We start from the raw sequence: 17,799 nt of genomic DNA, 5'->3' as shown, positions 1-17,799 counted from the left end.
AGTTGACAGTTGCATGACTGGGGCAGACTGAGGGGCCACTGGCAGCGGCACTGGGATTTATCCCTACTGCATGTATTGGCTTTTGGAAAACCTATTCTCTTTGGATGGATACCTTGCTCAGCCTAGATATAGGAGGAAGGGCCTTGAACCTTCCACAAAGCAATGTGCCTTACCCTCTCTGAAGATTAGATGGGAGTGGGAGGGGAGGGTGTGTGGAGGGAATGGGAGGAGGGGAGGGAGTGGGAACTTGGATTGGTATTTTCTTAAAATCTAATAAGTTAAAAAAGAAAAAAAGGAAAGGCAATAATGGTCCAGTGAAACAACATTAAGATCCCTGGAGGAAGAAAACAGTAACTTTAAGTGGAAAAGGAGTGGCAAAGAGAAGACAAATGCTTTCCAAGCACAACCAGCACCAACCATCCTGTCTTGAGGCTTCCTCTAGTTGTTTGCCAAGATCACTGTTTGCTGTAAGGTCATTTGCCTGTCTGCCCTCCTCTCCCTGCCCTGTTCCACCTTTACAGCCTCCATCTCCTTCCCCAGTTTTTTATTCCAGATACGCCCTACTCTCTTAGGTTTTTCATTCTTTAGTTTCTAATCGCTTTCTAGGAAGCATCATATTTCCAATTTTCCCTCTTGACTAGGTCAGCAGCACACATGCTGAGAGCTCTGCAGCTCTGGACCTGTGTGTGTCTCACGTGCCCAGTAAGCGGACATTTCACGTCACTCTAGAAGGCTCTGCAGGCACACAGGTACGGAGGCTGGGCACAGGGTCAACAAGACAGTGAAATCCAAATTAAAACTTCCTTGGCAGTCTATTTAACAAGGTCAACTGTTATCAGTGTTTGGACAACACTTATGTCATGAAAGAATCATGTTATAACCTGCTTCATAAATGAACAAATCAGGTATCAATCAGGAGTTTATTAAGGCCACACTAAGTAGAAAATAAACAAAAAGCATTACCATGTGTATATAAATGATCTTCCGTAATTTACATATATCAATGTATCCCACAACATATACTGCAAATAATGATGAAATCTGAAATCAAAAGAAATTATGTTAAAAATAAAAATCATATATATACATAGATAAAACAAGTAGTAACAAGAATAAAGACAAGATTATTTTATTATATCAAATTATCTTTATACAGAGTGTCTTAGTTTTCCTTCCAACTGCCAATTTATTATTGAATATGATTATTAATTGATCTTTCACTTATACTGCTCTCCTAATATGCAACTATGTGAAGTATCTACTCTGTGGAGAGTCCAAAACAACACTCATTTTAATATCAGGCTGTCTCTACTGTCAATACATATAATTAAAATGTCCTCTAGCCAATCAAACACTTGAAAATATAATTATAACATGACCACTAAGACATAATTGCAGAAATCATAGTAAACTAAAAAGCAGTTAGGTGATGTGTATTTATACAAAAACACATTAAGTCTTCCTGTTTGTCACCTCCATTAGCATTATGAATAATTCAAATAAATGGTCACAGGCTAGTTGTAATCAAATTTGTCAAGTTTCATATTTAAAAGAATAATACATATAACTTTCTTTTCCACTTGAAGAAAATCTTTTCTGAAGAATTCCAGATTTATCACAAATTCTAAAATTACTAGATTTAGAAGGATTCACTGATTAAATGATACTCCAGCACATGTAGGGAGATACCATGTCAGACAGTGTCCCTCTACCCTTTTCAAAGGGAAGTCATTCAAATTAAATCCTGCACCTCTTCATATACATATGGAAACACTGCCTAACAGGTAAATATCTGCATATACCTATGTTCCAACTAGTAAGCTTTTTTTGATTGATCTTTTAATTTACAAGTCCTTTACAGCAAATGTTCCTACTGATAAGAAAACCACGGTTTCTTTTCCCAGCTACCCACGCGGACCGCTCCAGCGTGACCAGCCTGATATGACTGACCACTGTGGTCAGGTGTGTGCTGTTCTGCATTAGCCCCATGGGAGGCAGGATACACCTGCTCCTCTCCACATATCCCTCCACTCCCCACTTAGTGCAGGCTATCCCCCTGCCTGGAAGCCATTGAAAAGCTCCTTCTCACCCCCTGGAGCCGAGCCACACACAGATCACTACAGGGCACAATCTCAGGATTTTAAGGATAACTCAGTCCATACAATAAATTTAAATAGAATCAAACCAAAGAAGAAAAACAAATCCCGAAGATCAGTTCAAAGAAGACGTATATAAACCCAACTGACTTTTGGTTTTTAAATAAAGAAAAGAGCAATTAGCGAGGCTCCGTGGAAGGAGTGGCTGTGAACCCAGCAACCAGGAGGTCACAGGTAGAGGGCCATCACTTTTGAGGCCACCAAGATTCTGCCTCAAAACATAAAACAAATCAGAACAGTTGACCTCACTGACATCTGGCTGAGTATGTATACACACTAATATCTGATGCTAAGCCAACCTCAGAAAGTGAGCACTTTCATTCCTGTGTTTCAGAAATGATAAACCTGGAACGAAGAAAAGCTAAAAGTTTTGTTTTCTTTTTTTTGTTTTTCTAGGGTATTTGCTAATTTCTTTTGTTTTGCCTAAGAAGGTAGCAAAGAGTTAAAACTCAAATCCAGATATGCCTTTATCTCTGAGGCAAGGCATCTGAGTATTTAAAGCATCTCTCCAATAGTGTTATATAAGTATGGTAAGCATAATTTCATAAAGCAAGTACAAAAAAACCTGAGCCTACAAAACCCTCCTCTCTCAGAGGGCCCCTTGCTTTACAAACCCAGAAGAGAGACGCGGGGATACACGGAAAGATGATAAACTGCAGGCTGTTAGGGGAGCCACTTAAAACATGAACTTATTGCCTGCTTTTTCTCTTGCTGTGGGATAATCCCTGTATATACTGTATGTTTTATTATCATCGGTTACTAAAAAAGCTAATTTGGCTAGCATCCAGGCAGAACAGATCCAGGCAGGAAATCCAAGCAGAGATACAGGGAGAGAAAGGGCAGAGTCAGGGAGACGCCAGCAACCACAGGGGATGCAAGATGTGAGTTAACAAGCTATAAGCCTCATGGTAAAATATAGACTAATAGGAATGGGTTAATTTAAGTTGTAGGAGCTAGTTAGTAAAAAGTCTGAGCTAACAGGTCAAAACGTTTGTAATTATTAAGCCTCTGAGTGATTGTTTTAAAGGGATCGGGTCGGACAGAAAAACCTCCACTTACAGTATTCCACACATACTGATTCTTCATGTAATGATTTAAGGCAGCCCCAGCAAAAATCCCACAATGGACTGGGAAGGAGTTCTTGAAGTCTCACCCTTATTGGAAGATCTATTGGCAATTGATGACTAGAGATAGTCAGTTTCCTTCAGAGATTCAGGGCCCTGAGATGCTTTTCCTGGGTTGAGGATCGCACACTTACACACATACAAACAGAACTGAAGGCATTCAGCTGGTGTGGGGGTGAGGGCTGAGCATATGAAATGGGGGCATGTGAGTATACAAGCACACAAGTTGGGAGGGAAGAGTGGTAGTAGGGAGAAAAGGAGAGGAATTGAAGGGAAGGGAATAAGAGGAATGAATTTGATCCAAATAAATAATATTTATGCTTGAATGTTAGTAAAATATTTAAGGAACTATTCATAGAAGAAACGTATTTTCCTCAAGAGAAGTACTTCAGGCTGTCTACTAGTTTTCTTTTCAGCCCTCTAATAATTATGAAAAAACAAAGATAAGCATTCTTATAAACTTGGTTTTACTAGTAAGTAATAATATTTATTAATAAATTAATCTCACAAAGATTCGTGCTCTGAATTTTCTTTAAAATAATGAAGAAGAAATATCTTCAGAGTCCTGAGACAGGAGGAACCAGTCTGCTCCAGGAATGAAGACAGATGGGCAGTCAGCTCAAGTACACACATACATCAGGTGCTCCTGATAAACACTGCAGAGTGTATTTCTAAGTGTGTGCGTGTGTGCGTGTGTGTGTGAGAGAGTGGGTGTGTGTGTGTGTGAGAGAGAGAGTGTGTGTGATAGAGTGTGTGTGAGTGTGTGTGTGTGAGAGAGTGTGTGTGAGAGAGTGTGTGTGTGTGAGAGAGTGTGTGTGTGTGAGTGTGTGTGTGAGTGTGTGTGTGTGTGAGAGAGACGAGAGAGAGAGTGTGTGTGTGTGTGAGTGAGAGAGTGTGTGTGTGTGTGCGTGTGTGAGAGAGTGTGTGTGTGCGCGTGTGTGTGTGAGAGAGAGTGTGTGTGTGAGAGTGTGTGTGTATGTGAGTGTGTGTGTGCGTGTGTGTGAGAGTGTGTGTGTGAGTGTTTGTGTGTGCGTGTGTGTGTGAGAGAGAGTGTGTGTGTGTTTGTGTGTGTGTGTGAGAGAGAGAGAGTGTGTGTGTTTGTGTGTGTGTGTGTGAGAGAGAGAGAGTGTGTAACGTCAATACAAAAGTGATAAAAGAGCATGAATCTGAAAGTGGACATGGGAGGAGTCGGGTGGAGAGTAGGAGAATGGTGTTAATGCAGTACTCACATAGAAAGTCTCAAAAAAAAATAACAAGGAAATCTTGGTTACAATTTTATACAGATGAGCTTGCATAAACAGAAGCACTAAGCCCAAATACACCAGTTTTAGAATGTGCCCACCTTACCTGAGTAAGAAGCACGAACTGGGCAAACTGCCAAGGAAGCATGAAGAATACATTGGAAATGCAGAGTGCAATCAAGCTCCCTCTGTAAAGTTTTGTAGCCCTTGAAAAGATAAATATCAGGAGGTTTAACTACAAAACAGTCCAGCATAGCTCCAAACTGCTGTCAATCAGAATCACAAACAGGACCTGGGGTTCACATAAACTGCATGCAAGATGAACCAATGAGTTAGAAATTATACCTTCTGATTTTCAATTATAATAATTTTCTATAAAATGTAAATACCTATTATTACTGCAAAACCACAAGCCCTGCCAAATAAAGGGAGGCAGGCCAGGTGAATACAGTCATTACTTTTCTTCACATTATATTTTAGTGAATTTATAATAAGACTTCTTAAAAGTTAAGTCAATAGATTCATTAGTTGGAAAAGTAAGGGAGTGTCTAGGAAAAATGACAAAGTGGCACATTCTATAAGTTAAGCAGTGTGCAGTCAAACACTGTGCGGATAGGATGCTGGGTAAGAGAGAGTGAGGTAAATTAGCATAAAAGCCAGTCTTCTGTGGATGCACCTTGGAAAAAAGAAGGAGAGGCAAAGGAAGGGGCTGTGCTGGAACCACCGCTAGGGGTGTCATGTTAGGACCAGCGAGTACTTTAGGAGACTTTTGGAAATAGCCTTTACTCCCACATGTGAGCTAATGTCAAGTCCTACGTCTGCCATCGTCTTCACAGAAAGAGAGAGTGCAGACTAGCACCGAGGGGAGAAGTAGGCAATACAGGGACACCACCATTAGTGCCTTCCTTGACTACTTCTTCCCTGAGGAACTAATCCAAGTATTCTTAAACTCCAGACAACCCTACAGAATGAAGTAACTAGATGAAAACCAGTACTTTTGATGAAGCAGAAAAGACAGAACATGCTGGCTGCACAGTAGAACAGGGCTCTAGTCTGTGAAGCTTCAGCTTCACCCATGTGCTTCCCATCACTTATGGGCTGGACCACAGAGAACACTTACTTCTAATAGGATAGACCACACTCAAGAGGTGGGAATACCACTTTGTGAAATAAAGCAGTTTTCTATTGCTTTTGAATATAAGGCTTGATTTTCATTTTATAGGTAACAAGGGAAACTATGGATTTAGGGATAGAATGTAACACTAACCTGGCAGTTGGGTACAGAATGCACTCAAGAGAAGATAAGAACCAAAAGAAACCAAAGGAATTCCAGCTGGTAGTGATCAATACACCACTAACTTTGGACAGGAGAAATGAAAACATAAACATTACTAAGAACAATCGAGGAAAATCAGATGCTATGATGCTTGGGGGGGTGTCTGTAAACCTAGATTTCAAAAACACAATTCTAGACTGCAAATCAATTTGCTAAATTAAAAACTCTTGCTAACCTCATTTCTAAAGTATTCCTGCCCTCAAAGAGGTGGTGGGGAGCACAGAACACAGAAGAACCCTGACGAAAAACTCAAGAGTAACCCCAGAAAGAGCAGGTCATGGCAACAGGAGCAGCCCTGGGCAGATGTCTGAATCCTGGAGCCCATGAGGATGATACAGGACATGGCAGAGGGGAAGAGGGCATTCAGGCAGAGTTAGGATTTCTAGTCACCTAGCCCAAAGACAGGGAGAGGATGCTGGTTATTCTGCTGGGCCGAGAGCAATTACAAGGTTCTTGGATGTAGAAGGAAACAGAGAAGGGCAGAATAAATGTGGGGAAGGAAGGGCCCAGTTCTCCATTGATTTAAAGGGAGCCAATATACAAAGGAGAGCTGTGGAATCAGGGAAACTGATTCTTTCTGAAAGGCCCTAGGAAGGATATAGCCCTGCCAGAGCCTGAGGGTTGGGTCCCCTGCCCAGACAGATACAAGGTTGTAAGTACCAATCTACACTGATTCAGCCTCTTAGCTGCCACTCACCCAAAGCTCATGAGAGGGAGGGAGGTGGGGAGCAAGGAAGGAGAGAGGAAGGAAGGACAAAGAATGAGAGGCTGGTTCATCCTCATTGGACTCAACAGAAGCAGAAACAGAAGTGACCAGACACTCCTGAACAGTCTAGTGCCTGTACACATGGGGGAAAGGCAAGAATGGCCTTGTGGGTGTGAAAATGGCTCCTGCAGGTGAGCCGAGGCGGGCTTGCAGTGCAGCACTTACTCCCTCCAGAGTGCACAGAGGTCCTGTCGCTCAGCCCCAGGAGCAAGCAGGCAGGGCTGGACCTCATCTGGAGGTGCAAAGAAACGCCCAAACCTATAATAGACCTAGGGGTGTAACACAAATTCTAATTGGTCTTAATAATAAAACCCAGAGTCAGATATTAGGGGGTGAAAGTTGAAGGATTAGAGAATCAGGGAGACCAGCAATAGAGAGACCTTTAACTCTACGGGTGCTCAGACCAAAGAGGCTATCCTGTCCTCAGTCTGCTTCCTCTGACTGACTACTTGAGACTGCATTTCAGATTGCATTCTCAGAATACATCTCCAGACTACACTGAGCTCCTATCTCCTCTGACCTTATATTCCTCTCCCTGCCCAGCCATATCCCTTCCTGTCTCCACCTACCTAGTGCTGGGATTAAAGGCCAGAGATCCCAAGTACTAGGATTAACAGTGTAAACCACCATCACCTGGCCTCTAGTGACTTAGCGCTGTACTCTGATCTTCAGACGAGCTTTATTTGTTAAAACACAAACAAACAAAATATCACTACACGTTCCCTTTTTTGTCTAAAATAAAAAGATGTTATAACTAATATAAGAAAACTATATACAATAAGTACAATGACTATATACAATAAGTACATCAATGATGCCTAGTTCATTTACATTTGAAAAATTCCGAGAAAATACTCCATTGTCTATCCTACCTTGGTGGGTCCAAAGTTGTGTACCTAATTTATTTTCTATCATAACTTGCATTGCCATCCAAAACTATCTTTTGGTGTCTCTCAACCTTATACACTTTTCACCTCTTTAGTGAGTTTCTTTTCTGCGTCTAGTAACAAGGAAACTATAGCTATCTAGTCCTCAGCTCCCTCAGAGACCCAAGCAGGAAATAATATTAACTGAGCAAGCAGGAAATGCAAACAAGAAATTTCAAAAAAATGTGAGAAATGACAAAAATAGGCAGCTGCCGGGACAGTCAAAGTTCCTCTGCAACATTGGGGTATCCGTCTTCAGCCTACAGGCCTAGAATATCTGACAGACTTTTCTATGAAGCAGGATTTTTGAAGGACTGTCTCTCTTTGTCTGGGCAAGGTTTGGGCCACTCTCTTCTGTGTCCTCTTTGTCCAATTAGGACAGCACACTGTCAGCAGATGAGGCAAGGGCATTCTCTTGCCCAGTGGATTATTTTGCTGGAGGTATGTGGACTTTTAAAAGCTCACAATATAAAAGTCACCACTCATTTGACCTGTGAAAGGGCTATCTGATGAGACTACAAGAGACACATGAAGCTGTGCACAGGCCCTGACTTTTAAGTACATTACAGAGGCAAATGCCCAAAGGGTTTAGCACAGCAACCTTCATCTTCCAAATTCAACAGACCACCGAGTGGAGTTCTCAGATTAAGATAGCTTCAAATTTTATAAGCTTTGACCTGTTTTTCACAGACTCTATTCTATGTTTGTGCCCTGGATCAAGGCAATGCATGTCTAAACTCAGCATGTATCCACTGAAAGAAAAGCTGCTCTCACTCTTTTTCAGTGGTACTTAAACCTGTCTGGGCTCTTAACTAAGTCTAATTCAATTCTGGATTTCTAACGGGAATTAACCTAGCATACCTTTAGCATATATAGGCTGTTTCTTTCTACCACTACTAGATATCCAGACTCCCAGGACGAACTCCATGTGTTAGTGCTCCCAATGATGAGTCTATCAATTCTTCTTGTCCCAAAGGACTGAGTCCTACAGGATGAGGCTCAGCATGCCCAGCCTCTTCCTTCTCCTAGCAACTGACATGGTACAAGAGAAAGACAGGGAGGTATGGAGCAGTATAAGCGAAAGTGGGTTTACTCCTCTAAGCAGTTGCCATGAACCCCAGAGGAAAAGAGAACCAGAGGGCAGGTCTGTGGTACTAAGTAGTTATCAAAGTTACATTTTTTACAAAAGGCTTTAAAATTATCTTTAATCATTTCAATAACAAGATCACCTTAGCTTTACTGCATCAATCTTACTAAGGAAATTTAAGACATTCTTTTAAAATAAAACTTGTAGCTTATAGTTTAAGTTAGGGGAAAATAAACCCCAAGAGCAGAGTCAGTGAAAGTTACCTCAGGATGTGAGTCACAAGCAACATCTGAAGTACAAGGAATGGATATGAGAAGCTTTCCCGGAGAGGAGGCGTCCACATCACTCGGGTACACTGAAAAACAAACAGGCCAGAGAATGCAGCCACTCCAGGTACAAGGTGTGGGGTGCTATCAAACAAACACAAACTATTCCCATGTGAACCTCAAATGGAGCACTGCAAGCATGCTGCTGCGTCTTCTCTAGACAGAAACACTGCAAAGGGAGAGGTATTGCTGGACAAAGACGCATGAGACTCAAGCCGCATATGGAGCATATGGACATCGTACTGTCCTCGCCCATTTGTCCACCAGTAAGCAACTGTTGCTGATTCTCTATCCTGGGCACTGTGACTAATGCTGTGTGGGTAACTTTTTTTTTTAAAGTATTTATTTATTTATTATGTGTACAATATTCTGTCTGTGTGTATGCCCACAGGCCAGAAGAGGGCACCAGACCCTATTACAGATGGTTGTGAGCCACCATGTGGTTGCTGGGAATTGAACTCAGGACCTTTGGAAGAGCAGGCAATGCTCTTAACCGCTGAGCCATCTCTCCAGCCCCTGTAGGTAACTTTTGATTAAAGTTTTATGTCCTTTGGAGATAACACCTGAGAATAAAATGGCTACAAGTTAATTAGTTAGTACTCATTACAACAAGCTGTATTTCCAAACAGCTAGAGGGAAGACTGTTCTTAGCAGAGAGACGCTCAGTGCTGGGGGAGATGCAAGTGCTTATAGTTCAAACCGTGACCTCTAAATACCATTTTCCCCAATAGGATCAAGACTCTGTGGAAAAAGTTGGTCTTGTATCTTGAGAGAAGGTTATCATGAGGCATCCTTTAAACCAGAAAGTGTTCAAAGACTGAAAGAATGTATTGAAAGAAGTGAAATGCCCGAGCCTTTCCCAGAGAAGCTCTTGATGCCATTACCAGCATTGAATGTAGACACAGGACTGCCATAAAGTGAAAACTGACTGCTCTGCCCTAAAAAGGACATTTATCACCTCTGTGCAGAGAACATCCTGGAAGACAGTATGGGAAGAACTTAAGAGCCACAAGACAGGGAGAAAGGCTATTAAAAGTTGTCCTCTGTGCATGGGTAGCCACTGCAACTATGGCTGCCTGCCCTGCCTAAACAAAGCTGGGCCAGTCAGCAGCCGATCACAAATCTTGGAGGACTCATGGGGCCCTTCTCTCGGCTGCACTAATGGCTACTGAATGTCCTGGGGACAGATCAGTCAATTCTTTAGCTGTGTACCCCTGATGAAGCCACCAGGTTCAAGCGGAAAGTTTCAGATACACAGTGACACTGGAGTTCCTGGCTAAATTCATGGAGGGGCTCACAGAACAAAACAGGCAGACACTGGATGAAGAAAGCAAAATGTTGCAGCTATGAGGTGGTCCTGCGGAACATGCTCACAAGAACTGCAGCATTCTTGCAGCTTCCACATAGCAACAGAAAGAACTCAGATCTGTATGAGCAACGACTTAACAGACACTCCACGAGAGGGAAACACGACGTGGACGTACTCTGGATCAGAACCAACTGGGAAAGTGCACAAGCTATCCCTGTACTCACTCGGAAGGAATGACAGGAAGAGGACTAAACCCTAAACACTGGCCCGGATGGAAAGGAAACCGGACTTCTGTACTATGCTGGCGGAAGCGAGAGCTGGGACTTTCACAGACAATATGGGCAAATAATGCCATAGACACAGGTTGAGAGGAAGAAGCCAAGCACAGGAAAGTATGACTCTAGCACCAGGATCTTACCATCTAGCTGGCAAGTGAGCAAGAACTATGGCAAAAGTCTAGATCGTTTTGGGTGTCTTTGGGGCCTCCCTGGTCAAACTAGTGGGAAGGTGACCTGGGCCGAACTCTAAGATTTGCATCTACGAGCACGCATCTGTCTTCTGGGAGCAGCACTGGTTATACATGGGGCACCTCTGCTCAAGTTCCTCTAAAAACAGTAACTATAATGTTAATAGCTTACAGAGTACGAGGTTTCCTTCACACAGCCTTAGTTTCAGATAACCCATCCCATAGCCCTCCTTTCCCCTGGCCCCTGCCCCAAATACCCTCCCATTCCTTGATGTTCCATGTGTTCTACATTTTACCCTTTTTACTTGAGATATGCGAACATAGATTTCCATACAGCTTTTTCATACACACTTCATACTGGTTGACTTTTCTCCTCCCTCTTAATTCCCCATTCCTATCACTCTAGACCTGTGTCAACTCTTCTGCTTCTAGTATGTCCCTTCCTCCTTAAAGGACAGAGAGAAATCAAGCTTGAACTGACCATGAAACTCTCTCCTGGATGGCTAGCCATTCAGGTAGTGCTCAAAGGTACTATACAGGGTAATAGGGAAGAAAATGCACCAGCAGCTTTATCCAGTGCTAAATCCTGGATGCTACAATACCAATACCAACCTGGCAGGCCAGTGTGTTTACTGTTGCAATAGTGGCATAATTGTCCTGGGATTAACCATTAGGTTCTGTAAACCAAATCAAACCTGAAGACCATAGAAGTCACAGGTCTACAACAGAAACCAGTGATGATGTTGTGCTAAACTAGCAAACTGCCTTATAAATATTTATGTTCACACCCACAGATCTGTGCTAGTCTCAAGTATGGCAGAAGAAGATTCTTATTGTGTGTGAGTAATGGTTAGGTAGGATCCATAATTGTTCAAAGTGCTAAGAGTAAGAGACTATAAGTACCAAGTTGTTTTATGGGGCATCTCAATCAACTTGTCCCTACCCCCAAGGCCCAGCGGTCACTATGTAAGAGGATATGAGCTGGAAGATCTGGAAAAAATGCTATCAAGCAGTCTTCTAGACATGACTTAGCTACTACACACACAAAGTCATAGCAGCTATGGCTACCTGTACAATCCAGTTAGAGTCCAGCATGAATGTGGGAGGGGCTCCCACGGCCCCATACCTAGCTGAGGAGCTACTGCTGGGTGATGGTTGCTGGGTGAAGGAGAGTCACTTTTCTGGAGGGTGCTAAGTTGCTAAGTTGCGAATGCCTCACACCCATGCACTTGTAGGCAGCTCTGACTGGACTCAGTGGACTAATAATAATAATAATAATAATAATGAGCAATGAAGTGGGAAGGGAGATGTGCTGGAAGCTTCTGGGGGGAGCTGGAGGTCAGGTAGACATGACTAAGATATACTATATACATATAAGAAACTTTCAAAGGCAAAATACTATTTCAAAAAAGAAAGTAGGAATCCATATCTGTAAAGTCTCAAAAGTACCAAACCCATCAATAATGACAGAGACAGGAGTTATTTCCCTTGGAGGAAGTTAGGAGTGTAGATTAGAAAAGGTCATGGAAATGCCTGCTGAGGGCTAAAACCATCTGTATCTTACTAGAGTAGTGATTCTCAACTTGTGTGTTGCAACCCCTTGGGTTGCATCTACATCATCTACATTATGATGAAGTAACAACAAAATAATTTTATGACTGAGGGTCAACACAGCATGAGTGTCACAGAGTTAAGAAGGTTGAGAACCACTGGTGGTCTAGAGAGAGGCTACATAATTGGGTACATGTGTAAAATCTGTTCAGCTTGACAGTTCCCACATGGGATATTAATATATGTAAATTATTTAACATTTAAAGTCAAGGTTACTATTGAATCTGTAATGATCTGAATATCAAGAATTATGATGACAGGTTATAGAACATATAAAAAGAGTTCAAATATATAGTAATGGTAAAAAAAGTAAAAGATTTGTCTTTATAAAGCATCAATTACTAATCATAGATGAAGTAAGAGAATTAGGAAACTGCCATTTTCAATGCCAACAGAGAAAATGACTCGGGCAGTGACCACCAGTGATGTGGGCATTTGGTAAGACGCTTTAAGGAAACGAGACATTCTATATTACAAAGCATCAAGACATACACTATTTACTGTTCTAAAAAAGAAAGGAGCATCTTCCCAACAGATAAACTGACTTCTACCACCTGAACCATGGGACTGCTTGAAGAAATCCAATAATGTAGCCAACTGGTCTCATAAGACTCAATGTATTGCAATAAAGATGACATATCTGCTACAGTCTTTGAAAACTGTCTAATCGGGACCCGCTGATGAGGAAACAGACAAGTCAGAATCGTGGAGCCTTTACAAAGCAGCAGGCATGAGTTCTTAAAGGAGTGCCCACTCGGCTGGACAGAAGACCTGTGCTAAAAGAAGCATTCAAGATAATGCTTCCAGGAGCAACTAGGCAACTAGGAACCATGTGTGGTCTTAAACCCTGCATCCAATCCAAAAGCACAAAGGAACTGACAGGGATAACTGTGGAAAGTTGACTGCTGATTATAATATATGATCACCAAATCTCAAGTATGCGTCATGACAGTGGAGAAGCTTTCAGGCAGCATGTTCCAAGATGTGTAAGGCAAGATGCCAACGGGTCTGCACCTCATAGCCAAAGGGAGCAGGGAAATGCCTGACCGGGTAAGGTGTGTACAGAACAAGAGTGCTTGAATTTTGCAGGAAAATGGATGAAGCTAGAAAACATTATTTTGAGTGAGGTAACCCAGACCCAGAAAGACAATTATCACATGTACTCACTCATAGGTGGTTTTTAAACATAAAGCAAAGAAAACCAGCCCACAAACCACAATCCCCGAGAACTTAGACAACAATGAGGACACTAAAAGAGGCATACATAGATCTAATCTACATGGGAAGTAGAAAAAGACAAGATCTCCTGAGTAAATTGGGAGCATGGGGACCTTGGGGGAGGATTGAAGGAGGGAGGGGAAAGGCAGGGAGGGGCAGAGAAAAATGTAGAGCTCAATAAGAATCAATTTTAAAAAAAGAGAGAAAGCAAGAGTGAAAACTCGTAAATGAAGTGCTAGTGACATGGTTCATCAGGTGAATGCATGTGCCTCAGTCCTGAGTTCAATGCCCAGAACCCACATGGAGAAGGAGAAAGTCAACTTCTGTAACTTGTTCAGACTTTCATACGTGGTGTATGCCATATGAACATGAACACACACAAACAGAGACACAGACACACAAATGAAAACTTTAAAAGAAATTTAAAAAAAACTAGCAAATGAAAGTGAAGGTAAACATGCTCTGACTCAAGCAATATCCCTGCCCTATGCATTGTACAGCTCTTCTGTTAAGGCAAAAATTTCTTTGTAATAGCATCTGTGGGAAAAAAAAATTTAGATTATGCCAAATACGATCTACCACTGAGACAACTAATTAATGAAAAAAGAAACTAAAAGTAACTAACAAGCCACAACTATGCTCTGATATTTGAATAATTCCCTCCTGTGACTAAGGATCCCTTCTAAGAAAGTCAAGTGCAAGGGCAGCAAGATGGCTCAGAAGGTAGCAGCTCCCACTGCCAACCCGACAACCTACATTTGATCCCCAGAGTACACAGGGTAAGAGGGAACGGGTACGAAAGCTGCCCAATGATCTTCATGAATGCCATTCCAGATGCACCCCCAACACACTCACCGAATAAACAAGTACAATTCTAAAAAGAAAGGTATTGATTAATAACCAATAACAATTTCATTGAGCAAGGCTCTACAAAAGTGGCTGGATGCATTAAGAGGTATGAACACAGTTTGGATACTTTAGAAGCAGACATTCACTCGCCATTCATTTATTTGACAAGATCTCACTGTGTAGCCCTGACTGACCTAAAATTCTCTATGTAGACCAGGCTGGCCTCAAGCTCCAGGGATCCACTTTCCTGCCTCGTGAGTGCCAAGACAAAAGGTATGCACCCAACTAGAGACAGTTTTAAAAGATTAGAAGAAAGCAGGGACTACAGCTGTCATAATCTGAAGTCAAATGGTAAATTTATAGTATGTTTTTTAATTACTTAAATTCTTACCAATAATAACAAAACTATTGTGTATGGTCTAGATTTTAATGTCATATAAAAATGTTACTTTTCTGCCCCACAGTAGCTAAATATAACATAACAACTAATTGGTCATTTCCATAAAGTTAAAATTCTAATATTCTAATTTTAATTATCTCATGTACCTTTTCCTAGGAAAGTGATACCCAAATGAGCATGTTTCAAATAAACTAAACAGCTGAAAAATGTCAAGAGGAAAAAAATCCATCAACCTAAAAAAAAAAATCGACTACTCTGAAATCTACTTTTAAAATTGAAAATTCTAAGAAATAATGCTCTTGTTACTTGAGCATCAAGATTGTAAGAAAAACATAAGAAGGGGAACTAATAGCTCAGGGATCGTGAGGGGCACAACGGTCCTCTGTGCTCAACAACAGTGCCTTTCTTGCTGCATCTGGATCTACATATTCAATATCTCCGTGCCCCAGCATCCTACTCTTAACATACACTGCTCCTTTCTTGCATTATTAAGCAGTTACTTCCCATTTCAGACACCATTCTCAGAGAAGCTGCCCACAATCCAGCCTATTACAATGAGCAGTGTCCACAGCCAGGAAAGAGCCAAATCCTCCTCTTGGCTCAGTCTCACAATACTGCAAATGCACTGTTGCTGCTGCAGGGCACCCACAGGTCAAATGCTCCACCCACAGGCCGTACTACTCCGTATTTCTGTGATTCTAACAGTGAGTACCCATCAGTGAGACTCCGTGAGCGACTGGCTAGCGGTTCACATTGACGGCAGTTTGTATAGCATTACTCTTTAATCAGTAGATGTCCAAAGTGCAGACACTTGCGGCATGAGGACAAAAGATGCACCATCTCACACATCTTTTTCCTCCCCTTTATAATAATCACGAGAGGCCTGGATAGATATATTACTAGATAATTCATTTACAGGTATGGTTAACTCAGAGGAAGAAATTCATTAAAAATTTGAATTTATTAAAATTTTATCTGAAAACTAAAGTAATAAATAAAACTACTAATCTTGGCTATAAAGCATATGACACTTTATTTTTTAAACCCTGTACTAGGCACTTTACATATATGAGTTCATCTGATTTATGTAATAATTGTAAGAGATGAGTAAGGCTATGAGCCTATTTACAAAGCAAAGAACGCACAGACAGATTAACTGCCTTCTCAGGTGGCACAGGTGCTAAAGGAAAGAGCCAGGACTTAGACCCAGGCAGCGAGAATCTAGAACTACGCCCTTTATGTTGTCACCTTTGGACCTGCCTTGAAGACTTGTAAACATACAGGCACAGCAAAGAGTCTGAACAGGACACTTAAAAGTGAATTACTTTTTGAACATAAGAGCCACCAGCTTTAAAACCAGACTCACTATTTGCTCAAATTAGTGAGACTCCTGTCACTTAAGAGAACACCAGCATTTAAATTTTGGGTCAAAATAACAGGATCAAGTTCTTCAGGAACACTATTACAGAAGGACATTAGTTTGAAGAAGTTGCATTTCAGTCATGATTCTGAAAGTACCTTCTGACGACCTACCTCTCCATGATTGAAGAAGAAGCACAGCACTGTGACCAGGCCTCCCAATCGGCTGCCACTGCAAAAAAGGATAAGAAAATATAACTCGATGTCAGAAATGTAGGTCAATCCTGAAATAAAACCTCACAATACAGTACCATGATGACCTTCCACCGCTGGACAGCTTTGGCCACAAAAGACCTCGCCTGTGCTGATTCATAAAATAGCTCATTTATTCCAAACGATCACTAGTTCAAAATAGAGAATACATTTTTTTAAACAACTTGTCAGTTGAGTGAAGAGACACACACCTGTGATACCAACGCTTAAGGTACAGGCAGCTTAAAGCCAGACTTAGTTACTTAGTTTAAGGTCAGAGTATGAGATCCTGGCTTGGGAAAACAAAAACAACAACTCATTTGTTACCTACAAAATGTGCACACTCGGGGGTGGAGGGGGAAGAGAGAAAGAAAACACTGGAAGAAATCATTTAAGAAAGATAAAGGACTGCTTTGCACATGTCTCTTCTTCCAAACCAATCATTCTTTATAAGCATTCACATCTGACATTTGTTCTTTTTCTACCTTACCATGGAGATTATTCATAATCAGCACTTGTGACCAAAGGCACATTCTACATCAATGTGAGACACCGCATAGTCCCAGAGTACTACAATTTCTTCATCTATTTGTCAATGGAGTGTAGGTTCTTTTCAGTCTCTTGTTAGGCACCATGTTTATAAACTGGGAATGCACACACCGGCACTTCTCTTATGCTTGGACAGACTGAGGTATGAGTCACGCTGCTGAGCACTGTGCCACTTCTCCCCAGTCAGCACTCAGACCCTTCTCAAAGCCCACCCTGCAGACAGGTTAAACTCTCCCACGCTGTTACTCTGATTGTTATTGCCCCCATTTGCATGGAAGACCACTGTACTGCTTCAGTGTGAAATGCACACTTCCCTTCCAGAAACTGTCTATAAATGTCCTGTGTGTTCATCTATGACTATGGCTACATGCTTCTCCACTTAAAGACTGTGGTGACCAAGTGTTTGGTTGTCATGTGTCACAAATTATTTTGATAATTTACAGGGTATTCATCTAGAACTTTAAAAATACCATGTATGCTGATAATCCTATTTCTTCTCTATTGCATGCCTAGTCTGGGAAGGGTTTTTCCAATTTCAAAATTTCATAAATAGCCACCTGAAATTTCTTCTAGTACCATGCACTTCCATTTAGGTCTTTCATCTGGAGAGCTCTAATCTCTCTTCTTTGAAATCACCACTCATGCTAAAACACCAAGTAAGTAAAACTCCCTGTCTCAGAGAAATGCAACCCAGCCTTTCTCATACAGTAATTTCATACAATGCTCGAATCTTTTCCAGTCTAGTTAACTGATTTAATTCTGCAGTCCTTTTCTGTCACACGGCACCATTTTCACCCTGTAAGATTCGGGTTATTTTAATACAT

At 41.5% G+C, this 17,799-nt stretch overlaps 1 protein-coding gene across 2 annotated transcripts in view; it reads right to left on the bottom strand.

Moving 5' to 3' along the window:
- The window catches only part of Dpy19l1 (dpy-19 like C-mannosyltransferase 1), a 94,741-nt gene that overhangs the window by 37,055 nt on the left and 39,887 nt on the right, over window positions 1–17,799 (bottom strand). For both annotated transcript variants that reach the window (XM_085689801.2, XM_085689802.2), the window contains exons 7-10: window positions 16,349–16,406; window positions 8,900–8,991; window positions 4,628–4,727; window positions 964–1,041 (exon numbers count right to left, since the gene is read on the bottom strand). In XM_085689801.2, coding sequence (XP_085545927.1) covers window positions 964–1,041; window positions 4,628–4,727; window positions 8,900–8,991; window positions 16,349–16,406 — 328 coding nt within the window. The remainder of the gene's footprint in view (window positions 1–963; window positions 1,042–4,627; window positions 4,728–8,899; window positions 8,992–16,348; window positions 16,407–17,799) is intronic.

The sequence above is a fragment of the Myodes glareolus genome, chromosome 4, assembly GCF_982192425.1.
Source record: "Myodes glareolus chromosome 4, mMyoGla1.1, whole genome shotgun sequence".
Classification (NCBI taxonomy): domain Eukaryota; kingdom Metazoa; phylum Chordata; class Mammalia; order Rodentia; family Cricetidae; genus Myodes; species Myodes glareolus.
Note: the sequence above shows the minus strand (reverse complement) of the source record. Positions and strands in the feature narration are given on the sequence as shown.